This window comes from Nyctereutes procyonoides, unplaced genomic scaffold, assembly GCF_905146905.1.
Source record: "Nyctereutes procyonoides isolate TBG_1078 unplaced genomic scaffold, NYPRO_anot_genome, whole genome shotgun sequence".
Taxonomy (NCBI): domain Eukaryota; kingdom Metazoa; phylum Chordata; class Mammalia; order Carnivora; family Canidae; genus Nyctereutes; species Nyctereutes procyonoides.
Window position 1 is genome coordinate 42,840,741 of NW_026575044.1, and position 19,234 is coordinate 42,859,974.

Here is a 19,234-nt window from a genome sequence, read left to right on the forward strand (position 1 = left end):
GATAGGCAGGGTTCCTGGAGGTGGGGTCCCCATTGCCAATTCCTCCTGACCTCTGGTCAACTTTTTTGTAACCAGAGTTAACAGGAGACAAGGCTGAGACATGTTGGAGCCACTCAGCTCAGGGAAAACACTTCTGTTGACTGAATAAACACTTTCTTTTATAATGAGCTATACTTCTGTAACTCTTATGAATTTCTAAACCATTAGATAATAAGGCAGAGATATTTGTGCACTTCTGAATTTGATAGGTTTGCATTGCCTCTGAAGAGCTCAAGTCACTCTGGTTTTGAATATTCTGTTTCTTGTCCCATGAATCTTCAGGAAAGTGTTTTAGGCAATTTTTCTGGCATAAGTGCTGTACAAGAACATGTACAAATCATGGTGCCTAAAAGCAAGGAGAAACATCTTTCCTTTCAAGCTTTGAGAGAACTGGATGGGGGAGAGCCTGCTGATGGTGAAGTTAGAGCAGAGCCAAAAAGGGTTAGAGATGCTGAGGTTAACAGGCCAAAGTGGCAAAGGAGGGGTGCTGGAAAGCCGCTCAGATGGGAAGAGACAGCTGGTAACCTCCACCCATGTCCTTTTGCTAAACCCATAATGAAACAACCAAGAATCCTTGAGTGGAGAGAGCAGAGTTTAGTTTGCTGAATATCCATTGTATATAAGAAAGCCTGGCAGACAGTAGGCATCTAGGGAGCCATTTTCAGCATATTTATAACATTGCTTGGATTATGCCATCCTTGGGGTACACTTGATAGTCTTTCAAAAAACAGGTTCCATATAGAAGCTGCTGGAAGCCAAGTCCAAATATTGTGTTATGTTACAACACATCTGTGCTCCTGGCTCTCAGCAACTGCTCTAGAATGCTTGACCACAGTGCCCACTTGGTCAGCAGCAACCTTCTCAGCCTGTGCCCTTCCTTCTCCCAACTCTTCAAAAAGCCAAAGTTTTTGTAGGTTTTATTAATTAGGTGAAAGATTAGCCTGCTACTCTTTATATTTTGACTTATGACACAAGCTAATAATAAATTTTTCTGAAATGTAAGTAACTCTATTACCTTTATTATAAAAGCAGTGCATGCCTATAAAACATGATAATCAAAATTATATGTTAAAATCCCTTTTAATTCCACAATTCAGAGATAAATACTAACTTATTGGCCTAGATTTTTCTAGATTTTTTTCTGTATGTATGAACTCAAAAGGGATTATTTTTGAAATAAAAATGGGACCAGACTATATAGTTTCATGTTAATATATTTCCATATCAATAAATACAGATATGCATAATTTTTTTCATTGCTGTGTGGTATTCCATCCTTTACATGGGGCATTTATTATACTTTATTTTACAACTCCCATGGGTGGATATCTAGATTTCTTCTAGTTTTTCCCAGTACAAACATTTTTCTCCCCTTTGCCCAGTTAAGTTCCTAGAACTAGAATTGGTAGAAATTTGCACTATTGCTATATAGTAGCATAACATCCTTAGAAAAGTTGAAACCAAAAAAAAAAAAAAGAAAGAAAGAAAAAGAAAAGTTTAAACAATTAACACTTACCAGCAATGTACAGCAGTGCTATTCCCTTCATTCCTTTATCCCAATGGATTTTAAAATCCTTTAAATCTTTACAATATGATAGATCAAAATGTTATATCATTTCAATTTTTGTTTGATTACCAGTGAAAACTTTTTCATATATTTGTCATTTGTAATTGTTTTTCATGACATTTCTATCCTGTCCTTTACCATTTTATCACCTCTCTCCCTCTGTGAGGTGGTGGAGAGGGTGGGAGAGGGAAGAATATATAAAATATAGACGTCTAGAAGAATACGTAATAAAATAATAAGACTGGAAAGCTTTTTTGTTTTGTTTTCTTTTTTTTTTTGCTTATTTATATGATCTATTTTTTTTCACAAAGAACACATATTACCTACGTAATAAAATCCCAGCCAAATACGTACAGCTCTAGAATGCATTTCTGCAGACATATGGTGCTTCATACATTGATTTTTCTGGTTCAGAAGCTATGTTCTAAGCAGTAAAAATATCAGAGCTCTAAAAATGCACTGAAATGGCTTCAAGCAGTGCAATGTATACAGAGTTTTATAAAACACATAAAGTGTCATTTAAAACATGTTGGCAATTACTTGGGTTGCCTGGCTGGCTGAGTTGGTGGAGCATGTGACTCTTGATCTGGGGGTTGCAAGTTTGAGCCCCATGTTGGGTGTAGAGATTACTTAAAAATAAAATCTTTGCAAAAAAAAAAAAACAAATATGCTGGCAATTTCTTAAAAAGTTAAACATAAACTTAACATATGACCCAGCAATTCCACTTGTAGGTCTCTACGCAAGAGAAATAAAAACATACATCCGTGAATATGAACACAAATGTTCATAGCAACATTATTCATCATAGCCAAAGAGTGGAAACAATCCAACTATCCAACTGGTGAATGGATGGACAAAATGAAGTATATCCATACATCACAATACTCAGCAATAAAAAGGAACAAACTGCTAATATGTGTTATAACATAAATGAACCTCAAAACATACATTTTAATGAAGGAAGATAGATGTAAAAGTCCAAATACTATAACCAGAAATTGTCCAGAGATGGCCAACAGAAACACAATGTATGTTAGTGGTTGCCTACAGGCTAGTCTGAGGATTACAGTGGGGAATGGGCCAAGAAATCTCTTGGGGGTGATGGAAATATTCTAAAACTGGACTGTACATGATGTTGCACACTCTGTAAATGTTCTAAAAGCACTATCCACTCAACATAGGTGAATCTTGTGGTTTAGCAAGTATACCTTTAAAAAGTTTTTTAAGAAGAATCTAAAATATATCATTTAAAATAAACTTACAAGTGAAATATTTTTCTAATGGTTCTTAAGCTCACAAAACAATTATTGAAATTTATCTTTCCAATTTTGTCTTTCCCATTTATCTTCTCAATTCTCTCATACCAACATCTGGTAAATTTTAGAGTCTTTCCATTTCCTTATTTTGTGGATTTGAAAACTAGTGTAAGTTTAAATTTCAAATTTCAATGCCTTCTCCCTGTCTACAGTTAGTATATGGGAATCCTGGCCTACTGGTAGAGAGCCACAATTCTGGATACAGGTGCTGAGAAATGTTACTGAGAAAACCCTAGACTGTGTCAAAGTTCCCAGAAAAAGTCCACAAAAGAATCACCATGACATAATTGTGGGATTTTTTTCTTGAGTCGCTAGAGACACTGCCCAGTTTAGGTAAGGCAACTGAGAGCAGAGGCAAAGGCTTTGCTTATTCAGTCCTTATTTAGCCAGGTTTATCCAGATGGTTTGTCTAAACAAACTTACTTGCTGATGAGTTTCAGTGTGTCCATCTTTGTGAAGATTTTTCCAGAGCCTAGCATCTCTCTTCCCTCAGTGATATTTTCCCACAATACTTTTGTGCAGGAGAAAATCTGATACATTTTCAGAAGATGTAGATATTCACGTGTCTTTATCAGTTGTTGTTCTGGGGCAGAGTTCAACAATTGTTACTGTTCACTGTGGGTGTATGTAGACTGCTAACTGTCCCCAGTATCCCTGTTTCTTGTTTCCTTTTAGTACTAGAAGCCCCAGCTTTAGCAGGCAACATGACTGCCCAACTGGACACGTAACACCCTAGCTTCCCTCACTGTGAGATAAGTCCATGTGGCTAAGTGTTCACCATGCAGAAGTGATGTATACAACTCTGCATCTCTCCCTCCAGTTCCTTTCTCTCCTCTTCCCATGGGCTGGGATGGGAACATGGGAGAGAACCATGGGGCCAGTGGAATAACAGTGTAGATGGGACCTGGGACTCTGAACTACACCCCTATTTCTGCATTGATAGACATAGGAGAGAAATAAAAACTGTTTTGTTTCATTTCAGGAGCTTAGCCTATACCCTAATTAAAATCCTGGGGGAGGCATCCGAAGACCTGTATCCTCGGTCTACTTCTTTTAACTAACTGTGAAGCTTTATTTTTCTGAACCTCAGTTTCTTTCTGCATCTTAAAATTAAAGGGTTAGACCAGAATGGGAATCCCAACTTTTCTGTGCTATAGACTCCTTTGGCCAACTGACAAAGAAGGTCTAGAGGCCCCTTCTTGGAATAATGCTTTCAAACGCATAAAATAAAATACATGAGATTGCCAAAGAAACTAAAGATATCAAAATACAATTCTAATCTTAGACCCTTTGGGAGTCTGTGGATCCCAGTTAAGGACACCTGACCTCTAAAGTTCCATTTTGATAAAAATTCCTATGAGTTTATGATTCTATTTAGTGCACAAGAGATTTTTAAAAATTAGTAACTCTCCTGTATTGCTTATATTTTAGTTTTCTGTATATTATGATGTCTTGTCACTTTAAGAACCTTTCTGACTGGGGAGACACTGTCCCTCCCAGGGCTAGCTAATTCTTGGAGATAGCAAAGGCTCAGCCAGGAGCATGACACTGATATGAAAATTGACCAATCCAGAGCCACACCTCCTCTATCTGGCCTGTGCACCCCAGGAGGCAATATTCCCTTGCCTTAATCATCCCAGGGCCAGGTAGCAGGCCCTATAGCTTAGAGTCCACCAAAATTATTCAAACTAGCCCATCCTAAACTGTTTATCTGGAACTACCTTGCCTTTCCCACAAATTTCAATAAAAGCCATGGCCTAAGCTCTCCCCTCCCTCTTGCCCCTTCTGCCTCCTGACCAACTGGACCTATGCTGATATTTCCTCATGTGGCCCTGTGTGGTGTGCTGTACCTCCTTGTCTCTAAAACCTGTGAGTGTAATGAACTTTGTCTTCCTGAGCCTCTCCTGTGTCTCCTCTTGTGGCCATACCTGACTAACCATCACAGAAGAGAACACAGAGCACTGCCTCTATAGCTTGAAAGTGTCAGTGGTCTTCCAAATGTGCTGGTATCCCATGTAGCAATAACATTCCCACCCTATACATCCAATCCATTCAAGATACAGCTGAAGACTGCTAAAACACACTTAAACGGCTTGCCTTAAGGAGTAGGTTGCAGCACTTTGTTTCCTCGATCATTAAAGGTGAAACTATAAAGAAGGGGTCTGGAGTGAAATAATAAATTTGCTCCCTGAAATAGAAATCAAAAAGTCCCCCAGTTGCACATCACTTTTTTATTGCAGCTTCCATAAACTGAAATGGCTTCTTGTATTGTTAGGGTGTAGTGTCTCTACTCGAACACCTGTAGAGAGCTGCCCTGGTGATCCCTGAAGATAAGGAAGGTACTATCACTAGTGATAGTAACACAGTCCAGAAACTCATTACCTTTGGGTCGGTGCCTTTGGGTTAACCTTTTTATACTAGGTAGAATTTTACTGGAAGTTAATAACCCTATGCCATGTTCTGGAAGAATTTTCAAATGTTTTTTCATCATTATGAAAACCGTGTTTGAATAACTTGATTTGGCCTCGGTGTTTTAAACATTCTTAGGTATTCTGCTTTTTGGTAGGTCTTACCTCGGACAAAGACATAGGCGCTATATTGTTCATAATAGTCTCCCATTCGTACGCGGATTGTGTAGAGGCCTTCATCTTCTTTGTTGAGATGAGAAAATGTCAGTGTGGCTCGATCTCCGCTCCAATGTGTTTGCACCCATTTGGATGGAGAAACAGGTGCTCCTAGAAATTTTTTTAAAAAGTAAGAAAATTAACTGAATTTTCCCCCCATTGCTCCTTTCTTTTTCCACCCATCTTCCCTCCTTCCTTCTCTCTCTGCCTTTTCTTCTTATTCTTTGTTTTTTTAAAGATTTTATTTATTTATCCATGAGAGACACACACAGAGAGAGGCAGAGACACAGGCAGAGGGAGAAGCAGGCTCCATGCAGGGAGCCCGATGCGGGACTCAATCCTGTGACCCCACCCCAGATCAGGCCCTGAGCCAAAGGCAGACGCTCAACCACTGAGCCACCCAGGTGCCCCTCTCTGCCTCTTCTTCTATATTGAAAACTATTTGACTGTTAGTGGAAGTCTCTAGGCTTTGAGTCATCCTGCCATGCTTACATTGGTAAAAAATACTATATCAAAAGTGATGGAACCAAGATCAGATACATAATCTGCAGAGTCCAGGGCAAAATGAAATTGCAAAGCTCCTGTTCAAAAAGCAGAGAAAAAAATACAATTACAGGTACTAAAGTATAAGGCTTTTTCCTCTAAAAAATATTTTACTACATATAAAATATGATTGGGGTAACACAAATTACAAAAAAATAATATTTTCAGGCCATAATTTTATATACCAAAACAATTTTTTATTAATGTAATATCTTGATGGATAATAAGATATTTCTGGCTTGCTTTTCTGCAAATTCGGTTATTAGGTCATCAGATTTATACTTTTGGCAACTTCATTTTAAGTCGATATAATTGAGGGGCACCTGGATGGCTCCATCGGCTGAGTGGCCAATTTGCAATTTCTGCTCAGGTCATGATCTCAGGGTCATGAAATTGAGCCCCACAACGGGCTCTGCACTCAGGCAGAGTCTGCTTGTCCCTCTCCTCCCTCTGCACCTCCCCCCCACCTCCCCTCAAATACATGTCTTAAAAAAAAAAAAAAAGAAAGTAACCTCAGTCACTCTTTGCAAATGCAAGACCAGAAATGAGTTGAAAATTTTTAATTTTGAGAAGGATCTTTCTGCTGATGCAACTGTTACTGCGACTGTTAAGATATTTCATAGTTATAATATTATATAGTTAAATTCTTATAAAATTAACATTGGGTTAACCTTCTGATAGATTATTTCAAAATATAAATTTTAGTACTCTAAAGCTAATGTTCTTAAGGAACAAACTTTCTAAAAAACTATGACTCCCTATAGAACAGTTTCACATAAGTCTGAATTCAATTTTAAATGTAATTTTACATAATAATATTTTGATATTTTTCCTAGCATGCTCTGTGACTTATGGAAGTTATACAAGAGACTGAAAATGATATACTGATATGATATAATCCAAATGTCTGTTTATGCATTCTATTACTGTATCTTAAATTACAAGGAAAAATTGATTTTAAAACTATCTCCCTTATTATTGCTTCATCCACAGTTTCATATGAAAATAGTGTTCTTTTTCATTGAATGCGACAATCTTTAAGCTTAATTTATATTTTTAAGCCTCTGAATATCTGCTGTGCAGTTATAGCAGTTTTCAAAACCAGGGATTCTAAACTCTGAAGAATTCCAACAACTGCCTCATACGCTGTACTGCAATGTCTGTATACATGCTTTTATTTTGTAATATTTTATTGACAAAGTTTACCACCTGGTTGCCAGTAGTTCCTGTCTAGATGCTCAGGTTAGTATTTAGTATTTGTGCAGATCCCATAGAAATGAGTTCTGGGGAAGGAGGGGCAGGCTGGCAAGCTCTGACTATAGATTCCCATGCTGCTCCCACATGGAGCCCCTCCTCTTCCTAGAGCCATGTTCACCATCCACAGTGCTGCTTCCATTACTGGCTTCAGTCTGGCCCCAGATGCTCCAGAGTGCCCCAGGCGCCTGTGTGCACAACTGAAGTTGAGGCCAACTGCTTGTTGAGCTTGTGGCTCCTTGCCCAACGTGCCCAGGGGTCAAGGGGTAGGCTCCATAGTCCCACTGGACTTCAGTGGATTTCCCTTAATTTTACTAAATAAAATTAACTTATAAAATGAATATGTAAGTAATTTACAAAAATGCATTTTGTAATCTTTTCCACAGAATACTTGGTGACAAGAAATGAAAACCTCCACAAATATATTGTGAAAATTCTGCTACTTTGATGTATGTACAAAAATTTTTTCTTTTTTTTTTTTTTTACAAAAACTTTTTCAACATCCAGTAGGTTATGCCTTCTAATGTCCAAATTCTGCCAGTTTTGATAAATAGGTCTGCAGTCTTAGGGACACTCATGTTCTGGTGCCAGCCCCAGAATAAGCAACTTCTGTGAATAAGAACCTAAGTGAGAATTCATCATGAAGGCTCACCATTTCTGTACCACTGGATCTCTGGCTGGAAATGCTTGATTTCAGGAGTGATAACTACACGGCAGCCTAGACTCATTGTCTCGCCCTCTCTTCCAAAAGACACATCAAACTTGTCATCAAAGTGGATCTCAAACTTGGATGCATAACCGTAAGGGGTCACCGCAACTGGGTACAACAAAAACAAGCATCAGAGCATCAGTAATTTGTTTTTTCTCATCAAAGAGACACTAGCATTGTAATAAGCAGTCACAACAAACACTGATCAAATGAATTATCTTGGCAAAAATTAAGTCTTGTAAAGAAGTACATAGCATATTCCCATATATTATGATGTGAAATGGAAATTCTTGCTTCATTGGTCAGATATGCTCAATGTTTATTTTTATTATAGCAATGAATAGAATTTAAAGGTCAGGCTTAATACTTTAAATAGAATGTAAATGAATATCACATTTAGCTTAGACTTAAATACTTAGCACAATATGTGCACTTTTTAGGTTCCTAGTTTATTTAAAACTCAACTGCTGTGACAAGAAATAAGAACCTCCACAAATATATTATGAAATATATTTCAGACAAATAGCCATATCAATTACTCATAAAAATAGAGTTTTCTGACTTATAGGAAAAATTTATTGCTTCAGTGGCTTTAATAATCTGAGTAAGAAAAAAAATTATAAGAAATGTCACACTGAAAATGTGTGACTATAACAAATATTTTTCTTAGAAATATCTTGCTTATAAATTGAGTAAATACCTGCATCACAAACCTTCCCTGGTTATTTTCTCTTTCCTCAAGAGAAAAGAGTTTGGGAAAATAATGATTAAATTAATTGGTTATCATTCCATGTACTTGAACTTGACATGTCATCTAATCCTTGCAAAAACCCTATAGCACATATATATTTTTTCCTCTCTTTCAGATGAGAGTGTAGAAGTTCACAAAAAATAATACACAGTTAATGTCCAGGTTTCAAAAAGCATTACACATGAAATTGATATTCAAACCCAGTCAGATGCCTGACTCTAAAATTTAGGCCTTTTCTCTCATCTTTCATCTCTCTTCCTAACACTTCTTAGAATTAATTTGAAAATGCAAGCTAAAATTTATTGAGTTCAACCTGTGCCAACTATTGTTCCAAGTGCTAAATATCTATTAACTCAAACCTCAAAATAGCTCTCTCAGGTTAAGTTCCATTATCATCTCTGTTTTACAGATGAGGAAACAGAAGCATAGGGAGGCTAAAAACTGCCCACAATGACCCTACAGAGCCAGGATTTACACTGGCAGGCTGTTTCCAGAACCTGTGCTCTCAAGCAATACATGATATTGCCTTGAATTTGTGTTTTCTCAGACATCCACTAATAGTGAAACAACTCTCTGAGGCAAAGGTTCCATCTGCCCCACTTCTATATAATGATGTCCCACTGAGATCAAAAGTGAAACAACTTGATCAGACCTTGCTGTCTGGGAAGCTGGGCTAGCTCCAAAGCTGCCTTATAGAGTAAAGATAAGGATTACAAAATAGAGATAAGGGTTAGGTGGGGTTTGGCAAAACTGTGAGCCAGATCTAGACTGCCTCTTGCTTTGTACCATGAGAAATAATTTTTCAATTTTTTAATAGCTGAGATAAAATCAAAAGAAGAATATTTTGTGACATGTGCAAAGTCATAGGAAACTTCAATGTTCATAAATAAGGTTTTGTTGGAATACATCCATGCTTATCTATTTACCTACTGTCTACAGTGACTATTGTGCTGCAATAGTGGAGTTGAGTAGTTGTGAGAAAGACTATCTGGCCCACAGTCTAAAGTATTTACAATTTACAAATTATAGTTTACAAATTACAAGAGTCCTTTACAGAAAATGCCAACTCCTGTTTTAGAATATGGCTTAGAGGGGCACCTGAGTGGCTTAGTTGGTTAAGTGTCCATTTTTTTATTTTGGTTCAGGTCATGATCTTAAGGTCATGAGATTGAGCCCTGCCTCGGGCTCCATGCTGGGTGTGAAGTCTGCTTAAGATTCTCTCACTCCAGGGATCCCTGGGTGGTGCAGTGGTTTGGCGCCTGCCTTTGGCCCAGGGCGTCATCCTGGAGACCCGGGATCGAATCCCACGTCGGGCTCCCGGTGCATGGAGCCTGCTTCTCCCTCTGCCTGTGTCTCTGCCTCTCTCTCTCTCTCTCTCTCTCTCTCTCTCTGACTATCATAAATAAATAAAAATTAAAAAAAAAAAGAATACAAGATTCTCTCACTCCCTTAAAAAAATAGAATATGGTTTAGAGTTAGAAAGACCAACTTATAGTCACTCTACCGTTATGGGGGTCTTGTCTCATGATTTAACCTCTCTAAAACTATTTCTTCATTTGGATAGCACAGGTAAAATATATCTATTTTATAAGCTTTAGGAGAGTATTAAATGATCATTGCATATAACAAAATGTCTTAGTATGCTCTGGTACAACTGATCAACATATATTAACTACTGGAACAGAACCAAGGGCAGGGAGCTTTATTTCTGATATTTATCAGCATATTTCAAAAACTAAACCAGTACCTAACACATAGCAGATGCTCAATAAATATTAGTTGAGTAAATGAATAAAAGTCCTCTGTTTTTTTTGTGTGTTGGGAACAACTGTACTAACTCAGGGACCAGCTTAGAGGAGATCTTAATTGGACAAAATTTAAGAAGCAAGAGAAGTAAGGCTGAGCTGGGCTTTTAGACTCTAGCTCGATGGAGAAGAGAAAAATGGGAGAAATATGGATGATGATGGCAGTGAGAATGAGCAGAATACATTCAGATGATTGTGAAGTAAATGATTAATAAACCAGGCTCAGAGACAATGGGAGGTAAGTCATAGTTTCAGGATTTTCAACTATTCTGTACCAGTATACATCAAATGATAGGAGAAAAACATGAGTTGAGATTTGTTTCTTCATCATTCCTGCCCATCATCTCCTCCCATGGCATTGATACTAAAGATTAAAACTTGGAATATTAAAATATTAAATATCCCAAGATGGGATAGGTCATCTACAGACATCAAACTAACCAGTAAGGTGAAAAACTGACCCATGAAAAAGTACCTTCATCAAGCATTTTCAAAACTATCACTTATTTTTTAATGTACAGAAAATAAGTTTAAGCTTTACTACCTTTTTCAGTCTTACCACCATAAGCATCTAATTATTTGAACAACCATAAGAATTTTACTTTTATTGTTTCCTATGAAAAGATATTCTGATATGGGTGAAATGATTGAAGTTCACAAATTGCCACAGATCAGAATATTTTTAGTAGGATGTTATTAAAGCACATTTAGACATTTAATTAATTATTTATTTTCCAAGAGTGAAGGGGGAGGGGCTATGGGAGAGGGAGAGAGAATCTTAAACAGGCTCCACGCCCAGTGTGGAGCCCAGCTCGGGGCTTGATCTCAGGACCCTGAGACCATGACCTGAGTTGAAATCGAGATTAGACGCTTAACTGACTGAGCCAGTCAGGCGCCTCTAGACTTCATTTTAAATTGCACTTCACAAATTAATGTATTTATTCATTCATTATCAAACATCTACTTTGAGTCAGGCACTGGGGTTTAGAGATAAAAGGTCCAGCTTTGCCTTCAAGCGGTTGTTAGGCCAGTGGGAGAAAAAGACCCATAATAGTTAATGGTGTCCAGTGTAATGGATTTTCTGATGGAGGTGCTGTGGTCTCACCAGGGACACCCAACCCTGACTGGAGAGAGGAGGGATGCAGTGAGAGTCAGACATGGATTTCTCTAGGAGGTGATGCTGATCTGAATGCTATAATTCAATACAGACTTTGGGGGGAAGGCAGTTGTGCATGGTTAAATCACTCTATACAGGTTTGTGTAATGATCTTTTTCAGTTTAACACAGAAAGACTTAAAAGTACTTGTCACTTCTAGTTCATCATATCTGGGCTTTTATAAAACCAGAACAAAATGGTTATACTCAGAAAGAGAATAGTAATCAAAGAATCTAAAAATTAAACCCAGCATAGACAGCTATTATGTACATACTAGCATATATTATAATAATCCTACCTTTTGTTACAGCATTATAGAATGGCTTATTCTGCTGTATTTTGAATAGGGATGACACTTAGCAAATATATTTTTAAACTTACAGCTGAGGGGCAGGGTGGAAACCCCAGCATGGAAGCGAGTTTCATCAAACTCTCCCTTATATCCTAGAAAAGAAAGCAGAAATGCATGTGAACTGCTCCCTGATTTATTTTTTAGTAATGAGGATAACTTTTTAAAAATACACTTTGAATAAAACAAGTCCAGCAAACCTACTCTTTACCACGACTGAAGCATATGCTGAAAGCTCCCCTTTAACGTTCATCGCTGAGGCCCGGTACTGGGCAGTGTCTTCAAAATCACATCTGAAAGAACAGATGGAAAGGAGTGACCATCGCTATAAGCTGTTCTATCAAGGATCTCTTTGCTAACATGGCACACTGCAAATCATAGGCTAACACGTGACTCCTGGGGAATTTTTGAAGCAAACTCTGATCTAGCCCTCTGTGGGATTTCACACAACGCCAAGATAACTACTACAGTTTCAGGCCAGCAGCACAGTATAGGAGGAGGATACCTATAGTCCACTGTGACCTTAGCCCATGTCCCCAAAACATGTCAATAAACTATTAAGCGCATAAATTATAGCACAGTGTTATGATCAACTGGTCTAAAGCGGTGTCAGGAGCAGATGTCTGAACAGGTAACTACCCAGAGCACCCCAGGGGTACAACCTTCCTGCTGGCCTCACTCAGGGAGAGTTTCAGTCTGGGGGCCACAGGGCGACAGGGAGGGAAAGACACAGCCTCTCTTTATGGACTCTCACAGCCTCCCTGAGCTATAAGCCGAATCCAGGTCTGTCTAATGTGTGGTTCGGTGTTCTAGCTTCAAAGTACGAATATGGTGTTTATCTCTCAACTCAGTTAAGATTCAGGTCACACTTGGAGTTTCAGCCCACAGCACAACATAGCAGTGCTATTCGGAAGTTCCTATAAGTTATAATACAGAAATTAGGATGTGTTTAATAAGTAAGAGAAAGAATGATCTCCTGGAGATGATGAACAAGCTAAGATATCAATGCAGGTCGTTTTGTGTCTTATCACGCCGGTGTCTATGTTTTTCATTGACCTTCTGGATTTAGTGTCATTTGTAAAAACTTCTCATTGAAATTTTACAGGAAGGTCAATATGCTTGCCTTTCTCATAACTACTTAATTATAAAGCAACCACATAGCTCACTGCAGCCTCAGCAGAATCATCCACTGGCAGAACTGAAATGACTTTAGGTCAAGGTCGGTGTTTGGCAAATGTCACAGAACCCCACGGTCCTGCTTGAAACCCAGTATCACATGTGCCACCTGCTCTGATCTGAGGGGAAGGCTATAATTCTCTTGAGAGAATTTAGATAAGAATGATGTAAATTTTACTTTGACATCTCAGCATGTCATGGTTCCATGTGAACTGAACATGGTATGAGCTTAACTTTTTCATCCACATAACCAGGCTTGGATTTCAAAACCATATTAGGAGATACAATCAATGTTTGAGGACTTAGAAATTTTGCTATGGATTTTGCTCTAAAAACATCTCAGTCCAGTCCTGCCTCCATCTGCAGGCTGACAGGGTGGGCGCAGTTACCCACACTTCCTGGTGAACTGAAGGAGAGAATTTATTCCAGTGCAGCTTACTTTCACTGCCACCCACAACAATCTCCATGGCCTTTGCTAATTTAAGGCAAAAAAAGGATGATGATGATGATGATGATGATGATGATATTGATTTGGAGTGTGGAAGGATAACTAAATATAAATGCCTATTTATGTAACTTATTTTCTTACTAATGTCTAAGAAAAGCTCCCAAGTATATAAAAGGATAAACTAAAAAATACAAGTTAATTTTTTTCTCATCATCTTTAAATTCAAACGTAAGATCACTTTGTGATCATGTTGCATTGGGGAAAAAAGGGGGACAGCTGTTGTTAACTGGAGTGCTGACATGCCTCCCCAGGCAACTGTCACACAACACACATGGATCCTGATATCCTCTTACGCATTGATCTCCAGAGTGTGCATTCCATATCGACTCTCAATAATATATTTTCCAGGGTTTGCATGGACGTTTATTGGCACCTGGTTTTTATACCTACAAGATGATGGAAACAAGGCAAAGTAAGTTGAAATGTAAATAGCTTTATGATTAAAAGCGCACACATATGTGATTTTTGTTCTTGAAAGAACACTTGGAAACATGGCACTGAGGTTCGCAGCAGCACCTATTGAATAAATACAAATCCATGGCAGATTAAATAAAATACACTATAAATACAATAAAAGTTCTCAATGAGCATGCTTTCCTCTTCTCCATCATAAAAATTACAGTTAAGGAGTTGACCATTCATAACAATGTGGTGGAATCTCACATACACAATGTTGAATGAACAGCGCCAAACACAAAAGAGTACATAGTATAATGATTGCTTTTATATAAAGTACAACACCATAAAAGACCAAATTACTGCTGTTGGAAGTCAGGAGAGTGATTTCCCTGGGGTGTAGACAACAGATATGAAGGATGCATCTTGGGCAACTGATATTGTTTGGTTTCTTATTTGGGTGCTGGTCACGTGGCTGTGTGCAGTCTACAAAAGCTCATCAAAGCTCTACATTTATATGTAATATGTACTTTTTTGTGTGTATATTATACTTCAATCAAAGACCTAAAGAAAAACTTGTCTATTGTTGACAGAACAGAAAGGAAGGCTTTGTGTTGGGGGTTTTATTGTTGGCTCTCTGTGTAGGATGAAAGCAAAACATTCTTCCCACTAACATTCTAGCATGTTGTTAAAAACAAAGTCATTGTATTTTGAAAGCTCATTATATTTAAGTGTTTTGTTCTGTTAAAAGCAAGTATGACTCTCAGCTTGGAAGAACTTAAATATTAATCATGAAGGAAAAAATCTGATAAATAAAAGCTGAGAGATTGCCTTTTTCTGACTGTTCCATTCCTGGTTAAGCATCTCAGCCTTCAGAGGGTAGAGCTACATGTAGGAGCCCTTCCTGAGACAATATCTCGCAAGTCTGGAAGGGGCACCTTGACTCTTCACCATGTCCTCATTCCCTCAATAGACAATGACTATGGTGCCAGATGAGGCTTTTCTGCTGGAGACATTTAATGTCCAAAAAGAAGAACTAAAAAAAAAAAAAAGAAGAAGAAGAAGAAGAGCTAGATTTCATTTGTTTTCCCTCTGAACACCCCACTTCATGTGCACGGATAATATAAATAACACTAATAATCACAACTGAGACAGAGCATTTACTGTGAGCCATGCAAAGTTCTAGGTGTTTACACATAGATTAGAAAATTCAGCCCTGGGGCGCCTGTGTGGCTCAGTCAGTTAAATGTCTGCCTTTGGCTCAGGTCATGATCCCAGGGCCTTGGGATGGAGTCCCACATCGTGCTACCTGCTCAGCAGGGAATCTGCTTCTCCCTGTTGCTTTGTCCCTCTCCTCTGCTGGTGAGCCCTCTCCCTCTCTTTCTCTCTGTTAAATAAATAATAAAATCTTTTGAAAACAAGAATACAAAAATTCAATACTAACAATAATTGCCTGAGGTAGCACTATTTTTAACATAATTTCCCTGATGAAGAAGCCAAGGCATGGGGAGATTAAATAACTTGCCCCAGTTCACACAGCTAGATAACAGAACTGGGATTTGAACCCAAATGGTCTGGCTCGTGACAACATATGATGCTTCCATTTTCCAACTATTCTCTGTTCAGCTGCATTTTATTTCTCCAGACTTCTAGAAATGGTTATAATGAGGTTTAGGAGCCCAAAACGGGGTGGAAAGGGAGAGGAGGAAAGAAAATAATCTTCAGTCAGTTCCTTCTTCTTCCCAGCTTACACACTCACACACGCCCGATGTCACTAAAGATATATTCATGTTCTATACTTTTAAAAATGCGTCATTTTCCTTCTACACCTAGCAAAATCCCAGCTTATCCTTCGAGGTTCGGATGACATACCATTTCTTCAATAAACTCCTCCCTGAAATCTCACATGATATTAATTACTCCTGCCTCTCTACACCAGTGTTACGTGGTTCAAGCTGCAAGATACATAACATTCATCAGATTATGGTTGGATATGTGTCTCTTCAATTAAGCTGTCATTGCCTTGGTGACAGGGGTTGGGTCTGATCCATATTTATTCTATTCCTACTCTCAAGGAAGGATGAGTCATGGGCAAATATTAGGCACCCAGTGTTTGTTAAATTGGCTTAAACAGTATTATTGTGTAACAATAGGTTAATTGTGGCTTCATAATGTTTGGCCGAAGGCACAGAGTTCTGGCAAACATGCACTTCATGATATGGATAATTTAAAATAAGTACGTGCCAAGAAGGTAAACTGAGGCTCTTTGTGTGTTAGTTCCCTCAGATGTGAAATGAGAGGGTTGCATGGGCTGAGGAACCACAGCTGTGTGGCAGGTGAAGAGGTACAACCCTCTACCCCACCCACAGCAGAAGTGCAAGCTGTTTCCTGCCAGCTCCAAAGCATCCTCAGCCGGCCATCTCACCACAGGGCTCCAGGCAGACAGGGCTATTTGAGCAGAGATGGCCTAGAAAAAGAAATCTGCTAGCTGCTCCTAATTTCAAACATTCCTTGTTTTGATGAATGACAGAGTAAAACAAATTAATTAGCATGTTCTTCAGAATAAATTGGTCTCAGTCATTTCACACTTGACTCAAAAGCTCCCTCTTGCTTGGGTTTGTTCATGTGCTGGGGTGTTCTTGGTAGTTCTTTTTAGCATAAGAAGAGAAATATGACACCGAAGGCTATGGCCTTTGATACGGAGCAATCAATCTAGTGACACTCGATTTGGCTTCTGACCAAAAATGGTGTTCATATCTCCATAAACTTTGTTTTTTTTTTTTTTTAATTTTTATTTATGATAGTCACACACAGAGAGAGAGAGGCAGAGACACAGGCAGAGGGAGAAGCAGGCTCCATGCACCGGGAGCCCGATGTGGGATGCGATCCCAGGTCTCCAGGATCGCGCCCTGGGCCAAAGGCAGGCGCCAAACCGCTGCGCCACCCAGGGATCCCTCTCCATAAACTTTGAGTTAAAACAGTATCTTGCAGCTCCCAGGGATGCTTCACCTTCCTTGCTCTCCAGCACTACCCGACTTAGCACTTTAATGCCTTCCCCCAGCTAAATACCCATGACTTCTAATGTGACCACCTGGCACAAGAAGTCGGTTTAAAATTTACATGCGCACAACACACAACACTTGGAGGATCTTCTAGTCTTTCCTCAGGAACTCCAGATGTCAGTGTAAGAAAAGCCTGTTGTAAAGCAGCAGACAAGGACTGAGTTAGGAAGCAATTCTATTCTATTCTCTGAGAACTTCACTTAGTTGTTCAGATGTGGGGTCACTTTGAGATTGCCTATCTACAGAATGAAGTCCGGGAAGAAGACAAGATTTTTTGGCCTGCTCTGTATATTCTTCAGAGCTTGTTATTTCTGGAAAATTAAATTCTGAACAGGCCAGTCAGAGGCTAATTTTGGAGCGTAATCTACACTCTGGGGTTATTTGTCAAAAGGCTTCTGAAATTCTTTTTTTTTTTTTTTTAGAAGATTTATTTATTCATTTGAGAGAGTGAGTGCATGAGGTGGAGGGAGGAGCAAAGTGAGAGAAAGGTGGGGAGAAGCACACTTCCTGCTGAGCGGGGAGCCCTACAATGACATGGGCTCAGTCTCAGGACCCTGAGATCATGACCCTGAGCCTAAACCAAGAGTTGGAGGCTTAAGCAACTGAACCACCCAAGCACCCCAAGGCTTCTGAAATTCTAGTAAATGTTCAGATGTACACCATTTTCCTTACCATTTTCATGTAGAGCTTATGAACTACTCATTATTTAATGAGCTTCCATTATACTGTAAGTATTTGTAGAATAAGATTCTTCATTTATATGTGTAAAACACACACTTCATTCCCCCGAATAAATGTCTGGATCTTGGGCTGACTGGATAACAAGGGGTTACAGTGAAAGCTCTTCAGCAGTGTAAAGCATGGTCAAGCAAAAAAGTTCATTCTAATTTCTTTTTTTCTTTTTTTTATTATAATTTCTATAAAAAAATAATGTATGCCAAAATGATCTCTAACATGTTGAATCTCACCACAAACTGTGATTACTACTTAGAATCCAACTTTATATTTTTAATAAATAGCTATTACCCACTTTAAAAACCAGTTGGCTGAGAGAGATCTATCCCATTAGGTTAGACTTTGGACTTAAATAAATAAGAAAAATCTAAAATAAAACCCTGAACCCTTATGTTGGGAAGTAATTATAAATTATAAATAATTTTAATTTTAAACCATGTTAAATGTAGGTTGTTTTCCAAAGATAATATGGTAGTAATTGCCAATTTTTTTTTGTTTTTAGTAATTGCCAAATTTAAGTAGCATTGTGAATAACTCTATCTTGTAAACAAATCCAACATATGATTCTATTATGAAATTTATAAATTCTCATAATTTGCAAACACAGAATAAGGCTTTTTCAAGTCTCCAGACTCTTCCTGAAATACATTTCTCATACTATTTTATTCTGAGGTATTGAATTATTATCATGCCTAATGACAAAAGTGTCTATTTGACAATAACTTCAGGGGTGATGTGTAGAATTCCAAACAAGTATTTTAAGTGTCCCACTGGAGGATCTAGCCTAGTATTCACAGACAGATCCAAAAACATGGGTGTTGAGTGAGTAGAGAATGAATGAATTGCTACTCATTAACACCAACACATTGTTCCAGTGAGTTTGTATGACTCCCCACAGAGTAATCCAGATTTTCATTGACAAAATTGATCTAGACTTAGAACTGGAAATCCAATTAAGTCTGGCTCTTTTTTTAAGACATATAAAATTAACTCAATTCTTTCCTTTTTTAAAAGAGAACTTTTCTCTTCTCCCCTATTTCATATGATTTTAAAAATTTGAATAGGCAATATATTTATATGGTCCAGGAACCAGAAAGTATAAAGGTACAGAGGGAACAGTCTCCTTCTTCAAACGTGTCTGTCTCCTACCCAGCTCATTCCCCACAGAGAACTGTTATCCTTGGGTTCCTTTGAACCCTTCCAGAGTTTCTTTATGCAAGTAAAATACAAACATTAATTTTTT

The 19,234-nt window shown here is 38.3% G+C and overlaps 1 protein-coding gene across 3 annotated transcripts in view; it reads right to left on the reverse strand.

Annotated features, from left to right (window-relative positions):
• The window catches only part of MYOM1 (myomesin 1), a 132,734-nt gene that overhangs the window by 81,502 nt on the left and 31,998 nt on the right, over positions 1–19,234 (reverse strand). For all 3 annotated transcript variants that reach the window (XM_055324291.1, XM_055324292.1, XM_055324290.1), the window contains exons 6-10: positions 14,092–14,184; positions 12,319–12,407; positions 12,147–12,209; positions 7,997–8,161; positions 5,497–5,658 (exon numbers count right to left, since the gene is read on the reverse strand). In XM_055324291.1, the coding sequence (XP_055180266.1) occupies positions 5,497–5,658; positions 7,997–8,161; positions 12,147–12,209; positions 12,319–12,407; positions 14,092–14,184 (572 nt within the window). The remainder of the gene's footprint in view (positions 1–5,496; positions 5,659–7,996; positions 8,162–12,146; positions 12,210–12,318; positions 12,408–14,091; positions 14,185–19,234) is intronic.